Raw genomic sequence first — 20,876 nt, 5'->3', positions numbered from 1 at the left:
AGTGTCTTAATAACCAATATTAGAATCTAAAATACCCAAGTTTTAATATTAAAATTATAATCAATTAGGAATACAAAATTTTCGGCATTTTGTATACTTTTTAATCCAAAATTTCTCGAATCCAGATAGATGAATTTAATGTTCTAATTTTCCACCCACGCTGTAATTTCGGTCAAGTTAAAAATATTTTAATTTTCACGTGAAATATCAATACATACTACATGGTGTGATTACAGTAGAACTGTAGATGACGATCAATTTGAATTATAGTAAAAAAAATAAAAAATCAAGTTCGTGTATTTGGATCAAAATTTGGTAGGAATTGCTCATTAGGTGGACATCAAAAGAGCACAAAGTTCGTGGTATAGATTAAAAAATCGTGTAAAAAAATTAAAAAGTTTCTAGAACTAATATTAATATATGCTAAAAATAAAATTAATTTTATTGCATTAAAAACTGAAAAAAGAAGGAATTAGAGAGAAACACCTCTATATGTTGCATGGAAGGCACGTGCAGGAACAAGACCCGGGTCTGCTGCAAAAGAAATGTCCTAGTTGGAGTATTAAATGTGACAGACATAGAATTAAATAAAACTATCATCATCGTATCATGGATATAGCCTGTACCTTACCAACTCGAGTAATTATTGCCATTATTTATAATAAATTAAATTAAAATGGGAAGTTGAGATGGAAGTCCAAAGTAGGTTTAATTTGTAGTATAGTTTAAATGGTCAAATTTCGGTGCTATTTAGGGGCGGTTGCTGTGACACGTTAATTAAACTTTTGTATCAATAATATTATTGATATTGACATTTGTTTGTTGTAATAGTGGGTCAACAATTCCATGAGGATTGATGAGAGAGATTCATTTTTCTTTGCCCATGCTTCATTTTAAGAAACTATAGTCTTTTACTTTTATACGAGTTTCATTTTACCGGAAAGGTATAGACTAGGACGGACGCAGAAATAAATAACGATAAGGGTGGTGATTTCTAAATATTGTTTTAAGGTATATTGTTGGGTGTTTTAGGTTACTTATAAGGGCTTTTACATAATAATTTGCCTTAAATTTGGATAAATTATAAAAATTTATTAAAAAAAAAAGTTAAAATACAATTTTATTAAGGGCTTTAGCCTTACCCTCGTTATACATGTGTCCGTCCATGGGTATAGGGGCTTCGGTAAAAATACCGAAAAAACGGTATATAAATTGTATCGTACCAAAAATATAGAAAATTATCGAATTTTTGGTACGGTACCATACCGTTCCGTAAATTTTCGATACAGTAACGATGTGAATTTTCTTATATCGTGACATATCGTGTTATACCGAAAAATCAGCATACCAAATCTTCGGTATATGTCGAAAACCAGTTTATACATATATTCTAAAATAATATATATACTTATATTATATTTACTATATTTATATAAAATTGAATTGAAAGATTAAATAGATAATATATTTTTATGTTTTTAACATATAGTATTTTTGGGTATAAAGGTATACGAAACGATGCGGAATAACTTTATAGTGTACCGAAATTCGGTACGTATACCAAAATATCAATACGGTAACGGTAGTGATATTATCCATACCGAAATTTCGGTATGCTGAATTTCGATATACCGAAACTTTCAGTACGATAACGGTATGAAATTCTTTCAAACGGATATTTTCAATATGGCATACGATACAACATTTTCGGTACAATATACTGTACCGACCTAGCCCTGAAAATAACTCCAAATTTTATAATACAAGTTTTAGTTTACATCTACAACAAGTTTGCATAAGTCACTCTCTTCTTCGTCTATCTACTACATATATATCTCCTCTTTTAATATTTTATTAAGAATAAACATGTCTATTTATATAAAAAGTTGTTATATTCTACTATATATATATATGCTTTTGATAACCGTAGCTATATACTTTATTTTTAGAATAGCGAAATGATTCATCTCATAACTGGCACTCTACGTGTATGTATCATATATCTTTAAACTTTGTTAGTAGGAAACGTTTATTTTTCAGTCTCATTGTTGTATAAAATTACTAGTAGTACCATATTTTTATAGATAGATTCTTGGTGACTAAGGAATAAGGATCATTTTAGCGGTTTAGCCTTTAGGTAGTGATATGGATGATCCAAAGCGACTTTATGGAAATTTTCCTATTTTTCAAGTTCAAAAATAGTTGTACTCCACAAAATACATTATGTATCTTGGCTTTTGTCAAAGTAGGTAAGTAGTTCACCAAAATACACTAGTAAGGTTGATATTCTCTATTTTGTAATTTCTCCAAAAATAATTGTAGTGGAACAAATGGTGGGTACCCAAAATTGACATTGTGAGAGTTGCATAACCAAAAGAATTGGTTCCATGGTGGTTTTTCCTATTCCTAAGATAAGGAATACATTCTTATCCTTTCACAAAATAACTAAGTCCACAAAATAAGAATTTTCACAGTTTATATGAAAGTATTCATGCAAGTCTACTTCATTCTTTAATTTTAACAATTCGTATATATCCAGTTAATTTAAATTATTGCAACGCTATCACGTTAAAATTGTTTTTGAGTTGCTATTAGATCGAAATTCTACTTCTCCATAGTATAATGAGCAGTGACGGATCCAGGATTCAGAAACAGAGAGGGCAAAATATATACTAGTAGGTTGAGTTAGGGCGAAAATGACAATTTTTTTCAATTTTTGGGGCGACGTCAGAGCAAACGGAGGGGACGACCGCCCCCTCCTACCCCCCTAGATCCGACAGTGATAACGAGTGCGCTAATTTTAGACATTGATGTCAAATAGTTATTGATAAGTTATTAAAAGTCTTATATTAGGGACTGTTGTTTAACAAAGTTTAATTACGGGCAGGGTCTTGGCTCAAAAGTGCAACATATCACGAGTTTCGTCCAATATTCACATGAAATTTATTTGGTTTTGAATATGTAACTCTTTACACACACGTGAACCTTTTTGTTTTCTATTTCTCTAGAAAATACATGAACCATTTTCGTTATATATAATACATTTGGTTTCTCTGAATTTTATTGGTCAATCAATCCATATAACCCCATTTGCGTAACAACCCCATATAGATTAATAAATCTTGAATATTGGTTTACTCATTTGTGATTATTACTTTATTAACAATAAATGTATCTTAATTAGTATTTTTTGTATAAACAATCTGTTATTATTTATTATTTCAATATTTCACTGAATCGAAAGAGCTATATATTAAAATTTAAGTGAGACTGTACATAATTTGAATGTTACACTAAATAAGTAAATAGAGGATTTGCATTAATAAAACACATGAGTGTACAAAATCTATGTGGTTCCCAAAATTAAGGCCAGAATATTTATTAGTACATTGTAATGCTCAAACTTTTATAGAAAACATGAAAATTCAGAAGAACGTAGTTGAGGGGGCAATTTAACGACAACAGCTCAACAAAACAACATACTACATGTTGTAATTACTTGTAAATTAATGTTTAAGTAAAGTAGTGTACTACAGTAGTAGTATTATTTTTCCGAAGCATCCAAAATTAATTTGGGGTGCATGCATCGAATAAAGTAAATCACTAATATTGCGTGTATGAAGAATATGATTTATTTGAGGAATAGGGATAACAGAAAACATATCTACATGATAAAATATTAGTACTTGAAAATAAACAAATTGTAAGGAATTAACAACCAATAGATTTGGTCAGATAGGTGTCTACGAAGACCAACGCAATGCGTGATTAATACTGCAACACAGATTCAATTACATTAATTTCAAGAGATAAATGAAAGCGTTCATAATAATCCAACTGATTCACAATGTCCCACAAAATATATTCGACCAAAGAAATTTAACAACAATCCATATTTGAATTCGTTAGATTATCATGTCATATATTAGTACATAAATTCTCATTTTGGAAAATAAAAATACAAGTCAACAATATTAACTAGTCATTTGTCTTTATACACGTGAGTTACACCAGTGGATCTCAACTTTGCACGGTTACTCGCAATATAGTGGCATTTTCATTTCCCCCACATAATTCTAAGAATTGAAATAAATTTGAATTGAATAATTCCACAATCTTAATTTCAAATTCTTCAAACTCTATCTTCGTTCCATTGAATTCATACCAGTTGTTTCATCTCAACGAAACGAAACTCAATTACAAAATCGAAGATTAAGTCATTTTGTATGTATGGTGAATTAATAAATGTAAAACTAAACGATGGAGTAGTAAAATAAAAGTCGTCATATGCAGTAAAACTCGAAAAGGGCAAAACTTTAATACACAATTAATTTGGTATTGGACACCTCATGATTATGCAAATGGTGTAACGAATAATTTAATTAGGAGTATCAACAACGGATAATAATAATTTAATTGGAGTGGTTAATAAAATGAGAAAAAGTTGGCGTATAAATTATGGTGAGAGTGTAATCCAACGAATTTAAGTGTTTATTTTAATTTTAATTTTCAAGACTGATTTCGCCGCTTTGTACGTCTGTTCTTCCTCTTCCTTCTTTCTTCTTTCTTCTTTCTTCATTCATCTCTCACACACGCACACAATACACGCGTTTGTGTGTATACTTATGCATACACCTGTTTTTGTATCTATTATATTTTCCCTCCGAATCTATCCGTTGCGATTGCGTCATATTGAACTGCAAACGTGAACTAATAAGCGGCGAAGCCAATATCAGAGGTGAATTCAGCTCTAAATTTGAGCATCTATCGGTGTCTCGCTCCTTGGATTTTTCGAATCGGTGGCTGGAAGGTGAGTCAGTGAGTGACTGTGTGTGTGTTATATGTTCTCGATAATTGAATTCGTCATGCGTTTTGTTTTGTTTTCTTTTTCTTTACGGTGTATTGGATTGATCTGGATTTAGTGAGTACTCGACCTATTGCCGATTCATGAATGCTGGTTGGGAAAAATACGGAGTTTGCGATTTTTGGCGTTTGATTCGCTGGAGTGACTGTGGACTGTGATATGCCTTAATTTGGTTGAACTGATTCTATTCTTCATTCACATCCAAAAATAAAGTAGAATTGTTCCATGAATTTGAGATTTTCGCGGTTGATTGTAGATATCTCTGGTTTTCTTAATCGTGCGAGTGAGCTGCTCGTTTTGTGATTTGATTTCTAGTTTTCAAATTATTTGAACAAGTTAAATCCTGTTTCTAAGGCCTATCTCCACTCTGTCGAGTTCAAGCTGAACTAGCAGCTTGTGTCCTCCGTGGTCCAAGATAACATTGATAAAGAAATAATAAAAGAATCTGGAATTGTGATGACCTTAAAATTGCAGTAATTGCATGGATATGTTTGCAGACCTATGTGGCATGACAAAGTGTTTGTTTGCATTCTTAATCCATGTGAGCACCGATGCAACCAAGATATAAGTGCACCGTGAGTATCTCATGCCATCTGCATGTCACAGCTTGATTCTGTAACTTTTGAATTCGATTTTTAAAATGTAATGTAGGGGGCGTGGATGCAGAACCTGTAAATTTTCCTTAGTTAAGGCAGTATGAGAGTCAACTTGTTGGCAATTAACAACCAGACCCAAAATATCTTCTACTAGAAGTATTGCATGTGATGCTGATTTTTCATAACTAACCTCCTTTTCGGGTAGATTTTAAATTTGGCACTGAATTTGAGCTCAAGATGGTTTTTGATGGTGATTTGGGAGTTTTTATGCTGTTCTCTTTCTTCTGTTTTCCATTTATGATGAATCTGCTCAAATGAGACAGATAAGGATGCTAATCACTGCCCTTTCATTACATAGCATGTGTCAACTACAATTAACTGACCTTTGCTGCAAAGTTTTATTTTTTTTACCATCTTACTATTAACATCAGATATACTTGCATTTATTGTATCATTTTTCTCAGAGATTGAAAAAGCATATGAGAGGATCGACATCATGGAGGTGGCTAATCAAGAAAAGACATTTCTTATTTGATGGGGTAAATGGTTTGGTAGGCTTTTTATTTGTTTCAACCCTGGCATAGACAGATTAGATGGATCTTAGATACCTTTATACATATGTATTTTGTGGGGTTTTTTGAATGATTAAAGTCGTCCAACTTTGTTAAGTTGGAGAAGTATCATGTATCTCTGTAGAATGCTTAACCTGTAAGTGAAACTGCAGGGATTATGTGGGGCAAAGATGAATCAGCTGCCGTTTATGGGAGTTGTCTGTACAGTTATGTTATTCGTCATATACAGGACTACAAATTACCAGTACCAACAGACAGAGGTATGCATGTTAACCCAGAGTTTGTTTTAGAACTTTGGCTGTTTTTTGATGAACCTAGTTTCTTTTTTTCAAACATTTTCTTCTACATGATGGTGTAACACTTACATTTTCATCCTTTTCTTGCCCTTTCTATCAGATGGAATCAAAATTGCAACCTTTCTACACATCAAAGGTATATGCATGTTTTATTATTCGAACAATCATCAACTGTGTAATGAAAGAGTTGTGAATTGTGATAAGATACTTGAATTCCATTGTGCATTTACTTCGCCAGTTTCTCGGTTTTCATTTGTTTTTGTTTGTCCTTTCTGCTGTTGAGGTTCTATTTGAATTTTAATCCAGGAGACACCTGTAGATACTACAAGATTGAATAGTCTGCCTCATGGTATCATTGAAGCAAGGTCCGACCTGGAGTTAAAGCCTTTATGGACAACAAGCAGTCATAAGTCGCAGGTACTACTTTATGGCATCGGTCACAAATATCATTGGTTAATAATGATCAATATTTTGAAAGAGTGATTGCTGATGACCATTATATATCATTTCTTGAATGCACCTCTTTCTGATGAGCTATATTTCTGGAATTTCAGAGAAGGGAATCTAACAATTTGCTAGCAATGCCTGTTGGAATTAAACAAAAGAAGAATGTCTGCACTATTGTTGAAAAGGTAAAAAAGTCTTTATATTGAATTGCTGAACATTTCCGATGATTAAGTTTAAGAGATGAACTGTGTTTGCTAGTCACCTAATTTGTATGGATTCAGTTTCTTCCAGAGAATTTTACCATTGTTCTGTTCCACTATGATGGAAACATGGATGGTTGGTCGGACCTGGAATGGAGTAAGGAAGCTGTACATATAGTTGCTCACAATCAAACAAAATGGTAAAACTTATGTACAAGTTCAAAATGTATGTTATTACTGAGGTTCTCAGTTTTAAGTATCTTACCTTTCCAAAAGGTTTCCAAAGACTGGCATATGTTTAACCAAGAGTTCAGTATAATAATTCATTTATTCTTTTATCAACATTGATGCCCCACCAATGATATGATCTTTGATCCAATGTGATAATTTTTTTAATAAGTTGTGTTTTTATATTCAGGTGGTTTGCCAAGCGCTTCTTACATCCTGCTGTTGTGTCTATCTATGATTATATATTCCTATGGGATGAAGATTTAGGAGTAAAAAATTTCCACCCTGGAAGGTATAATTGCATTGAGATATAATATTCCATCTATCGACAATTACATTAGTTTCTTTGTGCATCCTCTTGCATTAAGATATAATATTACATCTCCTTGCTCAGGTATCTGCAAATTGTAAAATCAGAAGGACTTGAAATATCTCAGCCGGCTTTGGATCCAAATTCTACTGGCATACATCATAGGATCACTATAAGAAATAGAATGAAAATATTTCATAAGTATGCACAAATTCTGCTTGGTCCAAATCTTACTTCTGTATGTAGTATTATTGGTTCTCATGTATTCTGTTTCAAGCAGAAGAGTCTATGATGTCCGAGGTAGCACGAAGTGTTCAGATGATAGTGAGGGACCGCCGTGCACTGGGTTGGTTACTCTGCTGAATTGTTATCTCATTAAGTAGTATATCTAGTGTAATGAATTGTGCTTCATAAATATTCTGTTTCGTCAATATTTCAGCTCTCTTTCTTTTTTTTTTCTTCATAACATTGTTGCTTGCCATGACCTTATATATTTGCATACGGTGCCTCTTGGTGCTTGTGGTATCTAGACCAAATTGCCCAGCAATCCAGTAGAGCACACAAGGCATATGATGCCTCTTTCTATTTTCTAAGGGAATAGACACATGTTGATCACATTTTTTTTCCAGATTTGTGGAAGGAATGGCTCCTGTGTTTTCAAGATCAGCTTGGCATTGTGCCTGGCATTTGATACAGGTAATCTTTGGTGTTTATTATGAACTGGTTTCATGTGTTTAGCTTAAAAGTTAAAACATACAATTATGAACTAATCATGCATTATATTTCCATCAATATCCTTTCTTCAAAACTATTAATCACAATGCCTTGGAGCTATAATTGAGGTTTGGCAAGAAGTTTAGTATTGAATGCAGTTGCTTTGCTACAGAAAACAAGTCATCTTTGTGAAAACATGCGCAGCTATTACACTTTTGGTCTAAAGTATCAGATCAGATCTATGATCTATCCCCAGTTATATTTAATCTACAGTCATATACAGTGTAGTATTTCTGTCTCAGTTCTGTAGATCTTATAGTTTTTCCTTGATTGCCAGAATGATCTTGTTCATGGATGGGGAATGGATATGAAACTTGGCTATTGCGCACAGGTAAGATTGCTATCCGAGGCCATGTTTTTGGATTCTACGAATGTGGTTTTATCAAGATGAACTATGGTCTAATCCACAGAAATTTTGTTCAACTTAGACTCTGAAAATTTTGATATACAGGGTGATCGTACCCAAAAGGTGGGAGTAGTTGATAGTGAGTACATAGTTCATCAGAGTATACAAACTTTGGGTGGGCAGTCTGCGAAAAAGGTGATCTACTAAACTTCCCACAATTGAATTGAGTTCCTAGACCTGAATACACCCTTGGTAATTAGTATGCACATAATTGATACTTGTGTTATTAACTTTGTTTCTAGTCAATACTTGCGTATGTTTTGTGCTTGTTTATATTATTATATTTTATGGAAACACACTCATCCGTTCATCCCACATCTTTACCTAAACAAACACAAATTTCGGTTAGCTCATAGCATAGTGAAGCCAAATTAGGATTTATTGATATTAAGCTAATTAGCTTCTTAAAATATATGCAGGTCAAGAATCGCGAAGAGACAGTTAAGGTATAACTTTTATCACTTGAGCTCATTTCTTCTGTCTCTCTAACTCATGCCAATTATTGATTCTTGCCTCTCTGTCTCTTTTCTCCTATATTCAGAGGCATTCAGTTGACGTTAGATCAGAGGTGAGACGCCGCATCCAGCCTTCCCATCCTATGTTTACACTATTCGATTCATTCAGTCTTGTTGCACGGTTTAACTTTTCTTGACCTGATACAGATTAGGAGGCAATCAACAGTAGAGCTTCAAAAATTCAAGGAGAGATGGGAACGAGCTGTGAAGGAGGACAAGAGGTGGGTCGATCCGTTCCCTCCAAGCCTAATGCGGAAGCTTAGGCGTAACCGTAAGCGTGGCTATTCTAAGGTTTAACGAGGCAAGCGCACTGTAAAGTTTCTCAGTATATGTCGGGCCAGATGTTAGTTCTCGTAATTATTTAATTTTTTAGTGTTCATATAGTTTAGCCCCGATCCCGCCATTGATCAGGTCTGTCAACATGCATACACACACACCACCACAGGGTCAGATTTGAGTAGGGACTAAAATTCTCAAATCCCTAGTGTTGTGATTTTATGCAATTTCATCATTTATAAATTCAAAAGAAACCCCAAATGTTTTGGCGCTTGGCTTGTGCTCTTTTTCTTTTTATTTACATACCATGAATATTGGACTAGCTGCAGTAGATTTTTTGATACGGGTATTATCGTAGCCAGATTGCGTAGTTGAGAAAACAAATTCTAATTAGTAATTTCTATATTCTGATCAATAATTATACTTGTATGCATTTGACTTCGGAGATTAAGGTTCTTTTTCCACTGCGGAAAAAATGACAGCATATCTTATTATAACACAAAATAAGCAAGTATGAGGAATAACATATTTAAGCCACAAAAACAGAACATTCTGTTAACATAACATCGTGATAACCATCAAGCAAATTCGTGATGATGTAATGTACAATACACTTTGTATAAGATGATATTAGTGGAATTGGGTAGAGCCATTTCACAGCTTTGAAACCGGCAAGCCTGCAACAAATTTAATTAGAATCAACAAATATTACTACATGCACTCTTTTTATGGAAAGAAGAGTGTACAGAATACAAGTTGAGTTACCTAAAGCTTTAGAGTTAACGATGCTGGGGCATGCTGGTGGTGGTGTAGAGTTCTCGTTAAGGAACGGATCCACGCGGTTCGGATCAGCCCAGATCGGATAATTCTTTATTTTCCCCTACATCACGAAATTCAAAATTAGAGAATATATTCGTGTGGCTCGTTTAAGTGGTGCCGTGATGAGTTCATACCAGGACATTGAGCGCAGCCAATGTCGCCATTCCTTCACGAGTCCACTGCACGCACAAATGTCGTTCATGTCAACCTTGAATCGCAACAACAGATTTGGATGAACTTAGTAATGATGTTACCTTTGAGGCTGAGGCTATGTGAGGCACCACAATAGCATTCTTCATCTCGGCTAGCCCCGGCTTCATATATGGCTCTTCCTCAAACACATCGAGACCAACTCGAAACATGGGGTTTTGTCTCAAGTGGTCCACTAGAGCAGCCTCATCAATCACAGGTCCCCTGCTGCAGTTGATAAGGATGGCTTCCTTCTTCATCTTCCCCAGCCTCTCCTTATTCACCAGATGATACGTCGTCTTATCCAGCACCGGGTGCAGACTTATCTGCACGCGCGTCCACAGCCAATTATCTATCCACATAACATGCCTCATTCTTCAAAACATGAACAAAACACAAGATCACTTACCACATCCGCCTCACGGAGAACCTCATCCATGCTAGACGCCCGTCTCCACGTCACGGGCTGCTCCCCGTTGGCCTTGAGGAACTGCCCGTAGGCGGTAACAAACTTCTCCAGACGAGTGGACTGGTAGAGATCGAAGTAGATCAAGTTCATCTTGAACCCTTCAACCTATTTGAACAATCAAAGTTAGTTAATTCAATGAACCAAACACCATCCAAAAACAAAGTTTTGTTAAACCAACCATCATTCTTGCATAGGCTGATCCAATCCGACCGGCTCCAATCACTCCAACAGTTTGTCCTTTTAGTAAGTTCCCAACAAAGCTACGAAACAAAGAAAAGGTTCGATGATCGTGTAATTATTTGATTAACAAAGCTATTACTATGAGTTATAGTAAAGGACATACAGATGGGGAAGCCATCCATCATACAAGCCACCCCTCATGAATTCATCAGCTTCCACAATTCTTCTAGCTGCAGCCAAAGAGAGTGAAGCTGCTAGCTCTGCTGTAGTCTCTGTCAGCACTCCCTAATTCATCAACAACACCAAATTCAATATATTCTCACATTTCATTGATAGTAGTAATAGATTAGTTACCGGTGTGTTTCCGACAGCAACGCCATATTTATTGGCAGCATCAACGTCAACGTTGTTGTATCCGACAGCCATGTTGCTGAAGGCAGTCCCTCCAGCTCTGCTCAATGCACTAAACAATTTCTCCCCCCAATCCTCAGTCAACTGAAAAAAAACTAGTTCAAATCATCTCCAAAAATAGCTGTGCGTTTGTGTGTGTGTGAAGTTTACCTGTCCAATAACTCCATCACACTTATTCCCAATCAGAGAAATGATGTCTTCAACAGATAGTATGGTTTTCTTCTCTGTGCATATCTACAAAAAAAGATCAAAATTCATGCAAAAGAAAAAAATAATAATAAAAAATGAATAGTATTAGTTACTTCAAGACGGCAATCTTGATCAACCAAGAGCTTAATCCAACGAGTTCCAGGCATAGATTTGGTGCTAACAACTCTGTATTTCCCATTAGGATTGTACACTTCAACTTGCAATGGTCTAGCCATGTTTTACGTCGAATAAGAAAAGATATATATTTTTTTTAATTTCAAATTTTCGAGTGCATAGAGTGTAAGCAAGAATGGATGTTTTATTGATATATAAATTTGATGTAAATTGTAGCAAGTGAGATGATGATGATAATTGGATGTGGTGGAGAGTGAATGGTTTGCTAAAGGCCTCTCATTTGAGCATGAGATAATGAAGAATGTGGAGTGGCGCCACGTACACATATAAATATATCTAGTCTTCTCCTCTGTTTTATTACCGTTTGTTTGTGGTCATGAATATGTGTTTTCCTGGAAAATAGATAAGGCATATGAATTTAGGAAATGGCCCAAATAGATGGCTCAAAATAAATTAGCTACCAGATGTGATTCTCTGTTCAACTAGAATTAATTTAGTTATTTTATAATAATTTTTTAATAAAATGCACAAATTATTATTTAGTGAAATTAAAATATGAAAAATATATATAAAAAATCATTATAAACCCTGATTAAGTGGTACAAAATCTCGATACAAAAACATACTGTATAACATAAACTTTATATTAAAAATAAATAAATATTTTAAAATTGATAGTGATACGGACCAATAAATCTCATCCAAATTTCAAAACCTCACCTCCCTGGCTCCCTCTTCCTTGTTCTAATTACTAATTTCAACACCACTTCTCAAATGACATGTGATGGCATCATAGGATGATTCCTTCATTAGTTTTCCTCTTCACTTTATGAGACAGAATCTGCGATTGAAGATCCTAACATTTTGTTCAGGTATCTAAGACTCCAACAAGATTCTAGAGTTGAGTTTTTTGAACGTCACAGTAAAAATTTCAAGTTGTGTCTTCACCACACTTGTTGGAAATAGTGTAGCCTTTACACGGGCAACTCTTACTATTACAAAAGAACCAAAAACTAGAAGGTAAATAAAACAAAAGAAATACAATAAAAGAACAAGATGCAAACTATCGTCTTCTTCAAGTCGAGTTGAGGTATCCCTCTCTCCGCAAGACGAGATACGCCTCGGCTAGTGCTCACGGATTGGCGCAACGTCCCCAAAGATGAAACGAATTTCCTCCTACCGAGTTGAAGCACCTCAAACTCGTAGGCTCCGGCGAACTTGAATTGGAGGCGAGAACTGAGCTATGCAATGCTCCTAAGATGCGAGCTAGAATGCTTGAGAGCTTAGAGAGAAGAGAGAATGATTGTTGGTGTGTTCTCCTCTCCCAAACTCCACCTATTTATAGGATAGGGGAGACCACCTCAAAGGTCTTGACATTAAGGCATACCATAATGCATTTGGAGGTTACCAAAAGATGAAAGGCCAAAGGCCTAGCCTTTTCAAATTTACCACATGTTTTTTTTTCATACAATCCTCCACATTGGTTAGAGCGCTGCAAGCTCAAACCAACACCAGACTCAAATGCATGTATGCAGACTCTTTGCTCAGTTCTCGAGAAACGATATTGTCTTTGGAAAGGTAATTTGTGGTTTTGAACCTTCCATAGTCAATACTATCGGACATACCGGCGGGCTAGTGGACGCGATGCCTTGAACTATTCCTCCTTGGTGTATGCCTAGTCAATAGCATCAACACAATATTGTCTCAACTCCATCAGTTCTCACGTTTGTGTCCGTTTCGGCCGTGGAACACCTCTTTGGAATTCATAAGTGACTCACACACACGAAGCGGCCCCACTTCTCACTTACATAGGTGATTCTTTCGTGAGTATCCTGCCATACTTCATCTCCCTGAGATTTCAAGAATCATTAAAAGTCAAAAGACTTAACCTCTTACCACGTGCAGGTTACAACACTCAATGCTTTCTAAAGAATGAGCGAAGATTAAAATCTTCCGAGTGCTACAATTAGATTTGTATAGCTTTGTTTCCCATTGAACCAATCCCATGGGATCTCCAATCGTATGGTTGGGTTACCACTATACTCATCTTTTAAGATGTGGTTTTCAGTCCCATTCCTTTTAGCAATTTATGCATTTGATCACGGTTTAAACCTTTTATTAATGGATCCGCTATGTTATCCACCGACTTAACATAGTCAACTGCGATAACACCATTTGTGATCAACTGCCTTACGGTATTATGTCGTCGACGAATGTGTCGAGACTTACCATTATAGAAGCCACTGTGTGCTCTACCTATAGCTGCTTTACTATCACAGTGTATCACTACTGTGGGCACTGGCTTCTTCCAACATGGAATACATTCTAGGAAATTTCTGAGCCACTCGGCTTCTTCCCCTGCTTTATCCAATGCGATAAACTCGGATTCCATGGTGGAGCGAGCAATACACGTCTGTTTCGTTGACTTCCACGAAACAGCACCACCCCCTACAGTGAACACATACCCACTCGTCGAAAATGAGTCTTTTGAATCAGAGATCCAATTTGCGTCACAGTACCCTTCAAGTACTTGGGGATATCTTGTGTAGTGCAATCTAAAGTCAATAGTATACTTCAAGTATCTCAAAACTCTGCACAAAGCTTTCCAATGTTCCTTGCTTGGATTGCTCGTAAATCTGCTAAACTTGTTCACCGTACAAGCAAGATCTGGTCTAGTACAGTTCGTGATAAACATCAAACTTCCTATAACCTTTGCATACTCTTCTTGAGCAACATGCTCACCCATATTCTTGCTTAGTTGGACATTGAGCTCCAAGGGAGTCTTTGCTGGCTTACAATCAAACGAGTTGAATTTCTTAAGCATTTTCTCAATAAAATGAGATTGCGTTAAAGCAATTCCCTCATTAGTTCTCACTATTTTGATTCCGAGAATCACATCAGCTAGACCCATGTCTTTCATATCGAAATTTCTTTTCAACATGTTTTTTGTCTCGTTAATAATGGCACTATTGCTGCCCATTATCAACATATCATCAACATAAAGACACACAATAACAAACCCGTTATCTGTGTTCTTAATGTAAACACACTTATCACACTCGTTGATAGTGAATCCATTTGTCAACATTACATTGTCAAACTTCAAGTGTCATTGCAACGGCGCTTGCTTCAATCCATAAAGAGACTTTACCAATTTGCATACCTTGCGTTCTTGCCCGGGCACAACAAACCCTTCAGGTTGCTCCATGTATATCTCTTCTTCCAAATCACCATTCAGAAACGCAGTTTTCACATCCATTTGGTGAATCTCAAGATTGTGCAACGCAGCAATCGCAAGAAGCACCCGGATGGAAGCTATTCTCGTAACAGGTGAGTAAGTATCAAAGAAGTCATGCCCTTCTTTCTGCTTGAAGCCTTTCACCACTAGGCGAACTTTGTACTTATCTACAGTACCATCGGGTTTATATTTCTTTTTCAGAATCCACTTGCATCCTAAGGCCTTGCAGCCTTCCGGCAAGTCTACTAACACCCATGTGTTATTTAGCATAATGGATTCCATTTCACTGTTGATAGCTTCTAGCCACTACACTGCGTCTGGGCCAGACAATGCTTCTGATAGTGACTTTGGTTCACCATCCAACATAAAAGTTATGAAGTCTGGACCAAAAGTCTTAGCCACTCTAACTCTTTTACCACGTCTTGGTTCTACATCCTCAGGATTTGTCCTCGTCACTTTTGGAGAATTATAACTAGTGGTTTCATCCATCATTCTTTCACTAGAACGATCATCTTGCTTCTTGCAAGGAAACACATTCTCAAAGAATACAACATTCCTTGACTCAATTATTGTTCCTTCAGCTACATCAGGTATAGCTGACTTATGAACTAAGAAGCGACATGCGCTACTGTTCAATGCATATCCAATAAAGATACAATCGACTGTTTTAGGGCCAATTGCAACTTGTTTTGGAGGCGGCACTTGTACCTTTGCTAAACACCCCCACACTTTAAGGTACGTATATGAAGGTTTCTTTCCCTTCCACAATTCATAAGGAGTCACATCCCTATTTTTGAGTGGAATCTTATTTAAGATGTAATTTGCGGTTAGCAAAGCTTCCCCCCACATGTTCTGGGGTAAACCTGAATTAATCAACAGAGCATTCATCATCTCTTTCAGTGTTCGATTTTTGCGTTCAGCAACACCATTCGACTGAGGAGAATATGGAGCCGTGGTTTGGTGAATTATACCACTTGCATGACATAATTCTGCAAACGGCGCCACATATTCACCACCTCTATCACTTCGAACACACTTAATTCGACAATTAAGTTGATTTTCGGCTTCATTTTTGAAGTCTTTAAACGCTTCAATTGCCTCATCTTTACTTCTTAATAAGTAAATATAACAATACCTTGTGCAATCATCAATGAATGTGATGAAATACTTTTTACCACATCTGGTTTGCACAAATTTTAAATCACATATATCTGTATGGATCAATTCTAGAGGTTTTGTGCTCCGTTCTACCGAGCGGAACGACAGCTTGGTCATTTTTGCTTCAACACAGACTTCACATTTCTTTTGTGAATTAAACTCATCAACTTTTAGTAAATTAAGATTTACTAATTTTTTATAGCATTTAGATTTACATGTCCCAATCTTTTATGCCATAAATCAGAGCACTCAAGCAAATAAGAAGATGTGCCATCTTCCTTATTGCTTATTGCTTTTCCACGGTGAATGACCATAACATTCAGCTCAAAAAGCCCATTCACTAGGTGACCTTCACCTATGAACTTTCCATACTTGGTCAATATAACCTTTTCACACTCAAATTCTAGTGAAAATCCATGATTTACTAGAAGTGAGCCTGACACCAAATTATTTCGGATGTCTGGGATATGCAGCACATCCTTAAGGGTAAGAACCTTTCCAGATCCTAATTTTAGGAATACGTTACCAACACCAACCACCTCAGAAGAGGCTTGATTTCCCATGCGTACTTTTCTATCTCCAACAGATTTGTAAGTAGAAAAAACGCTTCTCTCGGAGTACACATGACATGTGGCACCCGTATCAACAAACCATTCATTTGGATTATTACCATGGTTCACGTCGGAGACCATTGCGACCACCTCGTGATCTTTGTTGTTTATAACAACACGTTCAAATAATTTGCACAATATTGTCTCCATCAATAAGTACACAATTATATTGAACCATATGTGCATTGGTATATTCAACACCACATGCATTATTACTATCAAGTCAAAACTGGTCTTGCTTGTCAAATGACAAACGATAAACACAATTCTCAAGAGAATGGATCTCAAGAAATTAACCACTTCATTGCGCATCGACATTGCGTCTGTTTGTTGCTTCATTCCAGCTTTGAATTTTATGTTTCCTCCAGCTTCGGTCGACATGATGATGGCAAGAGTACACTATCTCGTCTTGCGATTGTTGGAAATAGTGTAGCCTTTACACGGGCAACTCTTGCTATTACAAAAGAACCAAAAAACTAGAAGGTAAATAAAACAAAAGAAATATAATAAAAGAACAAGATGCAAACTATCGTCTTCTTCAAGTCGAGTTGAGGTATCCCTCTCTCCGCAAGACGAGATACGCCTCGGCTAGTGCTCACGGATTGGCGCAACGTCCCCAAAGATGAAACGAATTTCCTCCTACCGAGTTGAAGCACCTCAAACTCGTAGGCTCCGGCGAACTTGAATTGGAGGCGAGAACTGAGCTATGCAATGCTCCTAAGATGCGAGCTAGAATGCTTGAGAGCTTAGAAAGAAGAGAGAATGATTGTTGGTGTGTTCTCCTCTCCCAAACTCCACCTATTTATAGGATAGGGGAGACCACCTCAAAGGTCTTGACATTAAGGCATACCATAATGCATTTGGAGGTTACCAAAAGATGAAAGGCCAAAGGCCTAGCCTTTTCAAATTTCCCACATGTTTTTTTCTTACAACACTCAACTCGACATCTTTGTTTGCCAATGTAATCACCAACCTATCTACCGATATTTCAATCCATCATTCTCCTTGGTTAATGAATCCACAAATTTGGCTTGCTTTTTCCACTACCTAGTGTCATGACTCGTGACAACTTGAATTGTATATTCAACCTCATCCTCTGAAACAAAAGGTATTTTTAGATATTATGCAATTATAGCATTTTTTTAGGATTTTAATCATTTTCCAAGTAAGATAAGTATGTTTCATGTCTATAAATAGTTGGATAACTTTTTTTCAGACATAATATTGGAAGTTTGTAAAAACATTTCCTTTGTATCGAAGAGCGCTTGTCTTGTACGTTTATCGTCCAATGTTAGTTAATTTCAAGAGCCAAAGTTTTACCTCGACAATGGCTAACGGCAAACAACATGAAGATAACTGCCCATGGAGATGCAACACTCTGAAAGCCAAATAGAGGAATATCATGGAAATCCCACAAAAGCGGAGAAGGGCACATGAGAAATGGTTGCGATTCCGATCAAATCATCGTGAGACAGACCCATGACGATTATTCATCAGATGAAGTGTCTTTACAGCTAACCACAATCGTAGATGCATGATGAGTTTCACATGGAGTTAGACGACCTTCCCTTCTTCAATAGAAACTTCATTGTAGAGGTTTTCCTATAATAAATTGTTGAAGTTGAGAGATTCTTTGGCTTCACACAGAATCCTGAATAAGCAAATGAAACGCTTTGTCTTGGTGGAAACAAGTACAGGATCAACTACATAAATATAAATATGATGATGAAGCGCAATTTAATTGCTAATTAAGGCCAGAAACATAGTACTCCTATTCTGTATACATACTGAGATACTCCATATCTATCTCTTTGAACGAGCCTTTTTGTCCTCTAAATGTCATCATCAGTTACACGATGTTACAAATTTAAACTTGATCTCCTTAAGTAGGTATTATTCCTACAAAACAAGAGTTTGTGAAGAAATGACAAAATGATATTATACCCCAAGCACCCTTGACCAACAAAATGTGAAAAAAATACTTTTCCACTTCGGAAGAATTGTTTGTAGAATTTGTTTTTTCAATTTTAAGAGTAAATATCCATATTCTGTTTATCCGATTTGAATAAGTATGCAAGTGTGTCAGTTGATCAAATGGTAATGTGTAAGATAAATGCGGTTTAAGTCTATCATAACACGACCTTTGTTATCAATTTAATATAGGGTGATTATACACAAGTAATTCCAAGAAAAATAATTTTTTAATCTAAAAGCGTACACGCTGTCGCTGACTGCTGACAGAGCCCCCCACACCCTAGACTCCTTTTCAACCGCTTCAATCCTCTACAGTATTATTCTTCCATCCTAAGCTACGATTAATTTTTTTATTTTCGTTGTTGGAGTTGCACTATTCAGATCTACGAAATCTGCGAATTAGTGGATTTAGTTGAAGAATTCAGTCAATAAGGAGATGGCAGGCCGTTACCATGAGAATCCATTTGAGGAAGAAGAAGTCAATCCATTTGCTGTAAGTGTTTCCTCTTTATCTGGTGTCAATCGTTCAATGTTTGATGGAAGTAGCGTTTTTTTTTTGGCTTTTAATTGTTTGGGAATGTAGTTCTGTGTGCTCTTGATATGAAGAATTTGAATCTGAAGATAGGGTTTTGAGGATGATTTGACTTAGATTGACTATGTGTTCTGATCTAGTAATTGTTCGTTTCAGGGTTTTGTATGTGTATTTCTATCGAATTAATCGATGGATCTTGTGAAAATGTAGTTAGGTTATGCTACTAGGGCAGTTAACTTGTGCAATATCTAAGTTTAAACAATATGGACATGTTTCATCCAGTCTTCTGAATACTTAATAAACATCACTCGGGCCCAAACCAAAAATTTTAAAAAGGGGGGTTTCATTTTAAAATTTATTTTTTTAAATTTCCTTTTTCCTTTTGGGGAAACCCTTAGAGTTCTTGAAATTTAAATCCACACCCCCAAAAATAAAGAGTTTTTTAAGGATTTGTTTTTGGGTTTTTTTTGGAACTTTTTTTTAAAAATTTTTCCTTGTAGAGGTTTGGGGCGGGGGGTTCAAAAAGGGTGTTTTTTGAAAGAAAAAAGGAATTGGTGCAAAAAATGCTTTTTTCTCGCAGGGAAAGAAAAAGCCAATTTGATTTCAGTTTTTAATAGCTAGAGTTGTGAGTTATCATGAAATAAATACAGCCTAAAATTTGAGGAAAAATTTTTTGAGGCCTGTTTTCCCGTGTTCAAACATCTCCAGTCGTTTTTTTTCGATCTAATTTTTCTGTTTAAAATGTGTGGAAGTCCATGTTCATTCCAGCCCACACGTTTGGGGGGGGGTTAAGATTTCTAAATCTTGTCCACACGACTTAGTGATAATCCCATCTAATATATAATCTTCTCTCCGTATGAGACCTTTAAAGGGGGTGAGTCCCATTTCTAATAACTTCCATACCAGTAAGATTTCCAATGTGGTGGGTTTAAATGTTAGATTATGTCGTAGACATATTGGTAGTAGAAGCATAATTGGTCCCACAAAAAGCAATTTTATACTCCCAACATAAAATTGGGTAACATATCTGTTCAGGTTGAATTGTTTTTTTAATTGGGGTTCATGTGATTTTTTTTTTAGGGCTACTGGGGAAATGTTCCACCTTTCTGTAAACTCATGCTTTAAACCCCCCCACCAGAGCCCCGCCGATTTTTAAAAATCCTACTGCATCAGTTGATATTCCCCCTTTATGGTGCTACTGTATGTGCCTTTTATAATTTTTTTAAAAATGACAGCATGCAATGGTTTTTTCCTCATTGGAATGGCTCTACGGCCTCTAATAAAATAATTTTTAATTTGAATTTTGGACCTGAAAAAAAAAGAGAGAGAGCTGGGCCCAAAGGGAAACTTTGGGAAATCAAGAGAAGGGGAAAAGGTACTTTGGGGTGATTATTCACAATCTCGGTATTATTGTTTTTCTTGGTGAGGCAACATTCATGATGTCGGTTTTTTACATTCTTGAATTTAAATGCCTCTTCCCCGGTTAA

The 20,876-nt window shown here is 36.0% G+C and overlaps 2 protein-coding genes across 4 annotated transcripts; one reads left to right on the top strand and one right to left on the bottom strand.

Annotated features, from left to right (window-relative positions):
- Positions 1-4,521: 4,521 nt before the first annotated feature.
- On the top strand, positions 4,522-9,757 carry LOC125193038. Of its 3 annotated transcripts, XR_007171519.1 has the most exons (17): positions 4,522-4,810; positions 5,925-6,011; positions 6,185-6,292; positions 6,429-6,464; positions 6,635-6,745; positions 6,883-6,960; positions 7,057-7,175; positions 7,394-7,495; positions 7,598-7,714; positions 7,794-7,859; positions 8,143-8,209; positions 8,565-8,618; positions 8,739-8,828; positions 9,113-9,139; positions 9,235-9,261; positions 9,356-9,623; positions 9,671-9,757. XR_007171519.1 is itself a non-coding variant. In XM_048090741.1 (16 exons), the coding sequence occupies exons 2-16, from the start codon at positions 5,940-5,942 to the stop codon at positions 9,503-9,505; spliced, it is 1,224 nt and encodes a 407-aa protein (XP_047946698.1). In that variant the 5' UTR covers positions 4,522-4,810; positions 5,925-5,939; the 3' UTR covers positions 9,506-9,757. The 3 variants fall into 3 exon arrangements, 2 of the variants coding, with proteins under 2 accessions (XP_047946698.1, XP_047946699.1); XM_048090741.1 differs by having other exon boundaries at positions 9,356-9,757; XM_048090742.1 differs by having other exon boundaries at positions 4,523-4,810; positions 5,925-5,999; positions 9,356-9,757.
- Positions 9,758-9,988: 231 nt separating this feature from the next.
- Positions 9,989-12,141, bottom strand: LOC125193039 (glycerate dehydrogenase HPR, peroxisomal). The gene is made up of 10 exons (XM_048090744.1): positions 11,855-12,141; positions 11,703-11,786; positions 11,496-11,636; positions 11,305-11,426; positions 11,140-11,221; positions 10,902-11,066; positions 10,558-10,818; positions 10,438-10,482; positions 10,250-10,364; positions 9,989-10,161 (listed from the first exon to the last, which is right to left on the bottom strand). The coding sequence occupies exons 1-10, from the start codon at positions 11,975-11,977 to the stop codon at positions 10,139-10,141; spliced, it is 1,161 nt and encodes a 386-aa protein (XP_047946701.1). The 5' UTR covers positions 11,978-12,141; the 3' UTR covers positions 9,989-10,138.
- Between the last annotated feature and the right edge of the window lie 8,735 nt (positions 12,142-20,876).

Source organism: Salvia hispanica, chromosome 6 (genome assembly GCF_023119035.1).
Source record: "Salvia hispanica cultivar TCC Black 2014 chromosome 6, UniMelb_Shisp_WGS_1.0, whole genome shotgun sequence".
In the NCBI taxonomy this organism is placed as follows: domain Eukaryota; kingdom Viridiplantae; phylum Streptophyta; class Magnoliopsida; order Lamiales; family Lamiaceae; genus Salvia; species Salvia hispanica.
The sequence above is the reverse complement of the archived record's forward strand: the minus strand, read 5'-3'. Positions and strand labels throughout refer to the sequence as shown.

What these genes read in the sequence shown, in the direction of transcription:
- LOC125193038 (XM_048090741.1), top strand. Translation starts at nt 5,940, where the DNA reads ATGAGAGGATCGACATCATGGAGGTGGCTAATCAAGAAAAGACATTTC. An exon ending in AAAAATTTCCACCCTGGAAG is followed by an intron (nt 7,496 to 7,597) that starts GTATAATTGCAT and finishes CTCCTTGCTCAG; the next exon opens with GTATCTGCAAATTGTAAAAT. An exon ending in AGAATGAAAATATTTCATAA is followed by an intron (nt 7,715 to 7,793) that starts GTATGCACAAAT and finishes TGTTTCAAGCAG; the next exon opens with AAGAGTCTATGATGTCCGAG.
- LOC125193039 (XM_048090744.1), bottom strand. Translation starts at nt 11,977, where the DNA reads ATGGCTAGACCATTGCAAGTTGAAGTGTACAATCCTAATGGGAAATAC. An exon ending in GATGGATGGCTTCCCCATCT is followed by an intron (nt 11,222 to 11,304) that starts GTATGTCCTTTA and finishes TTTGTTTCGTAG; the next exon opens with CTTTGTTGGGAACTTACTAA. An exon ending in TGGCTGCGCTCAATGTCCTG is followed by an intron (nt 10,365 to 10,437) that starts GTATGAACTCAT and finishes TTCGTGATGTAG; the next exon opens with GGGAAAATAAAGAATTATCC.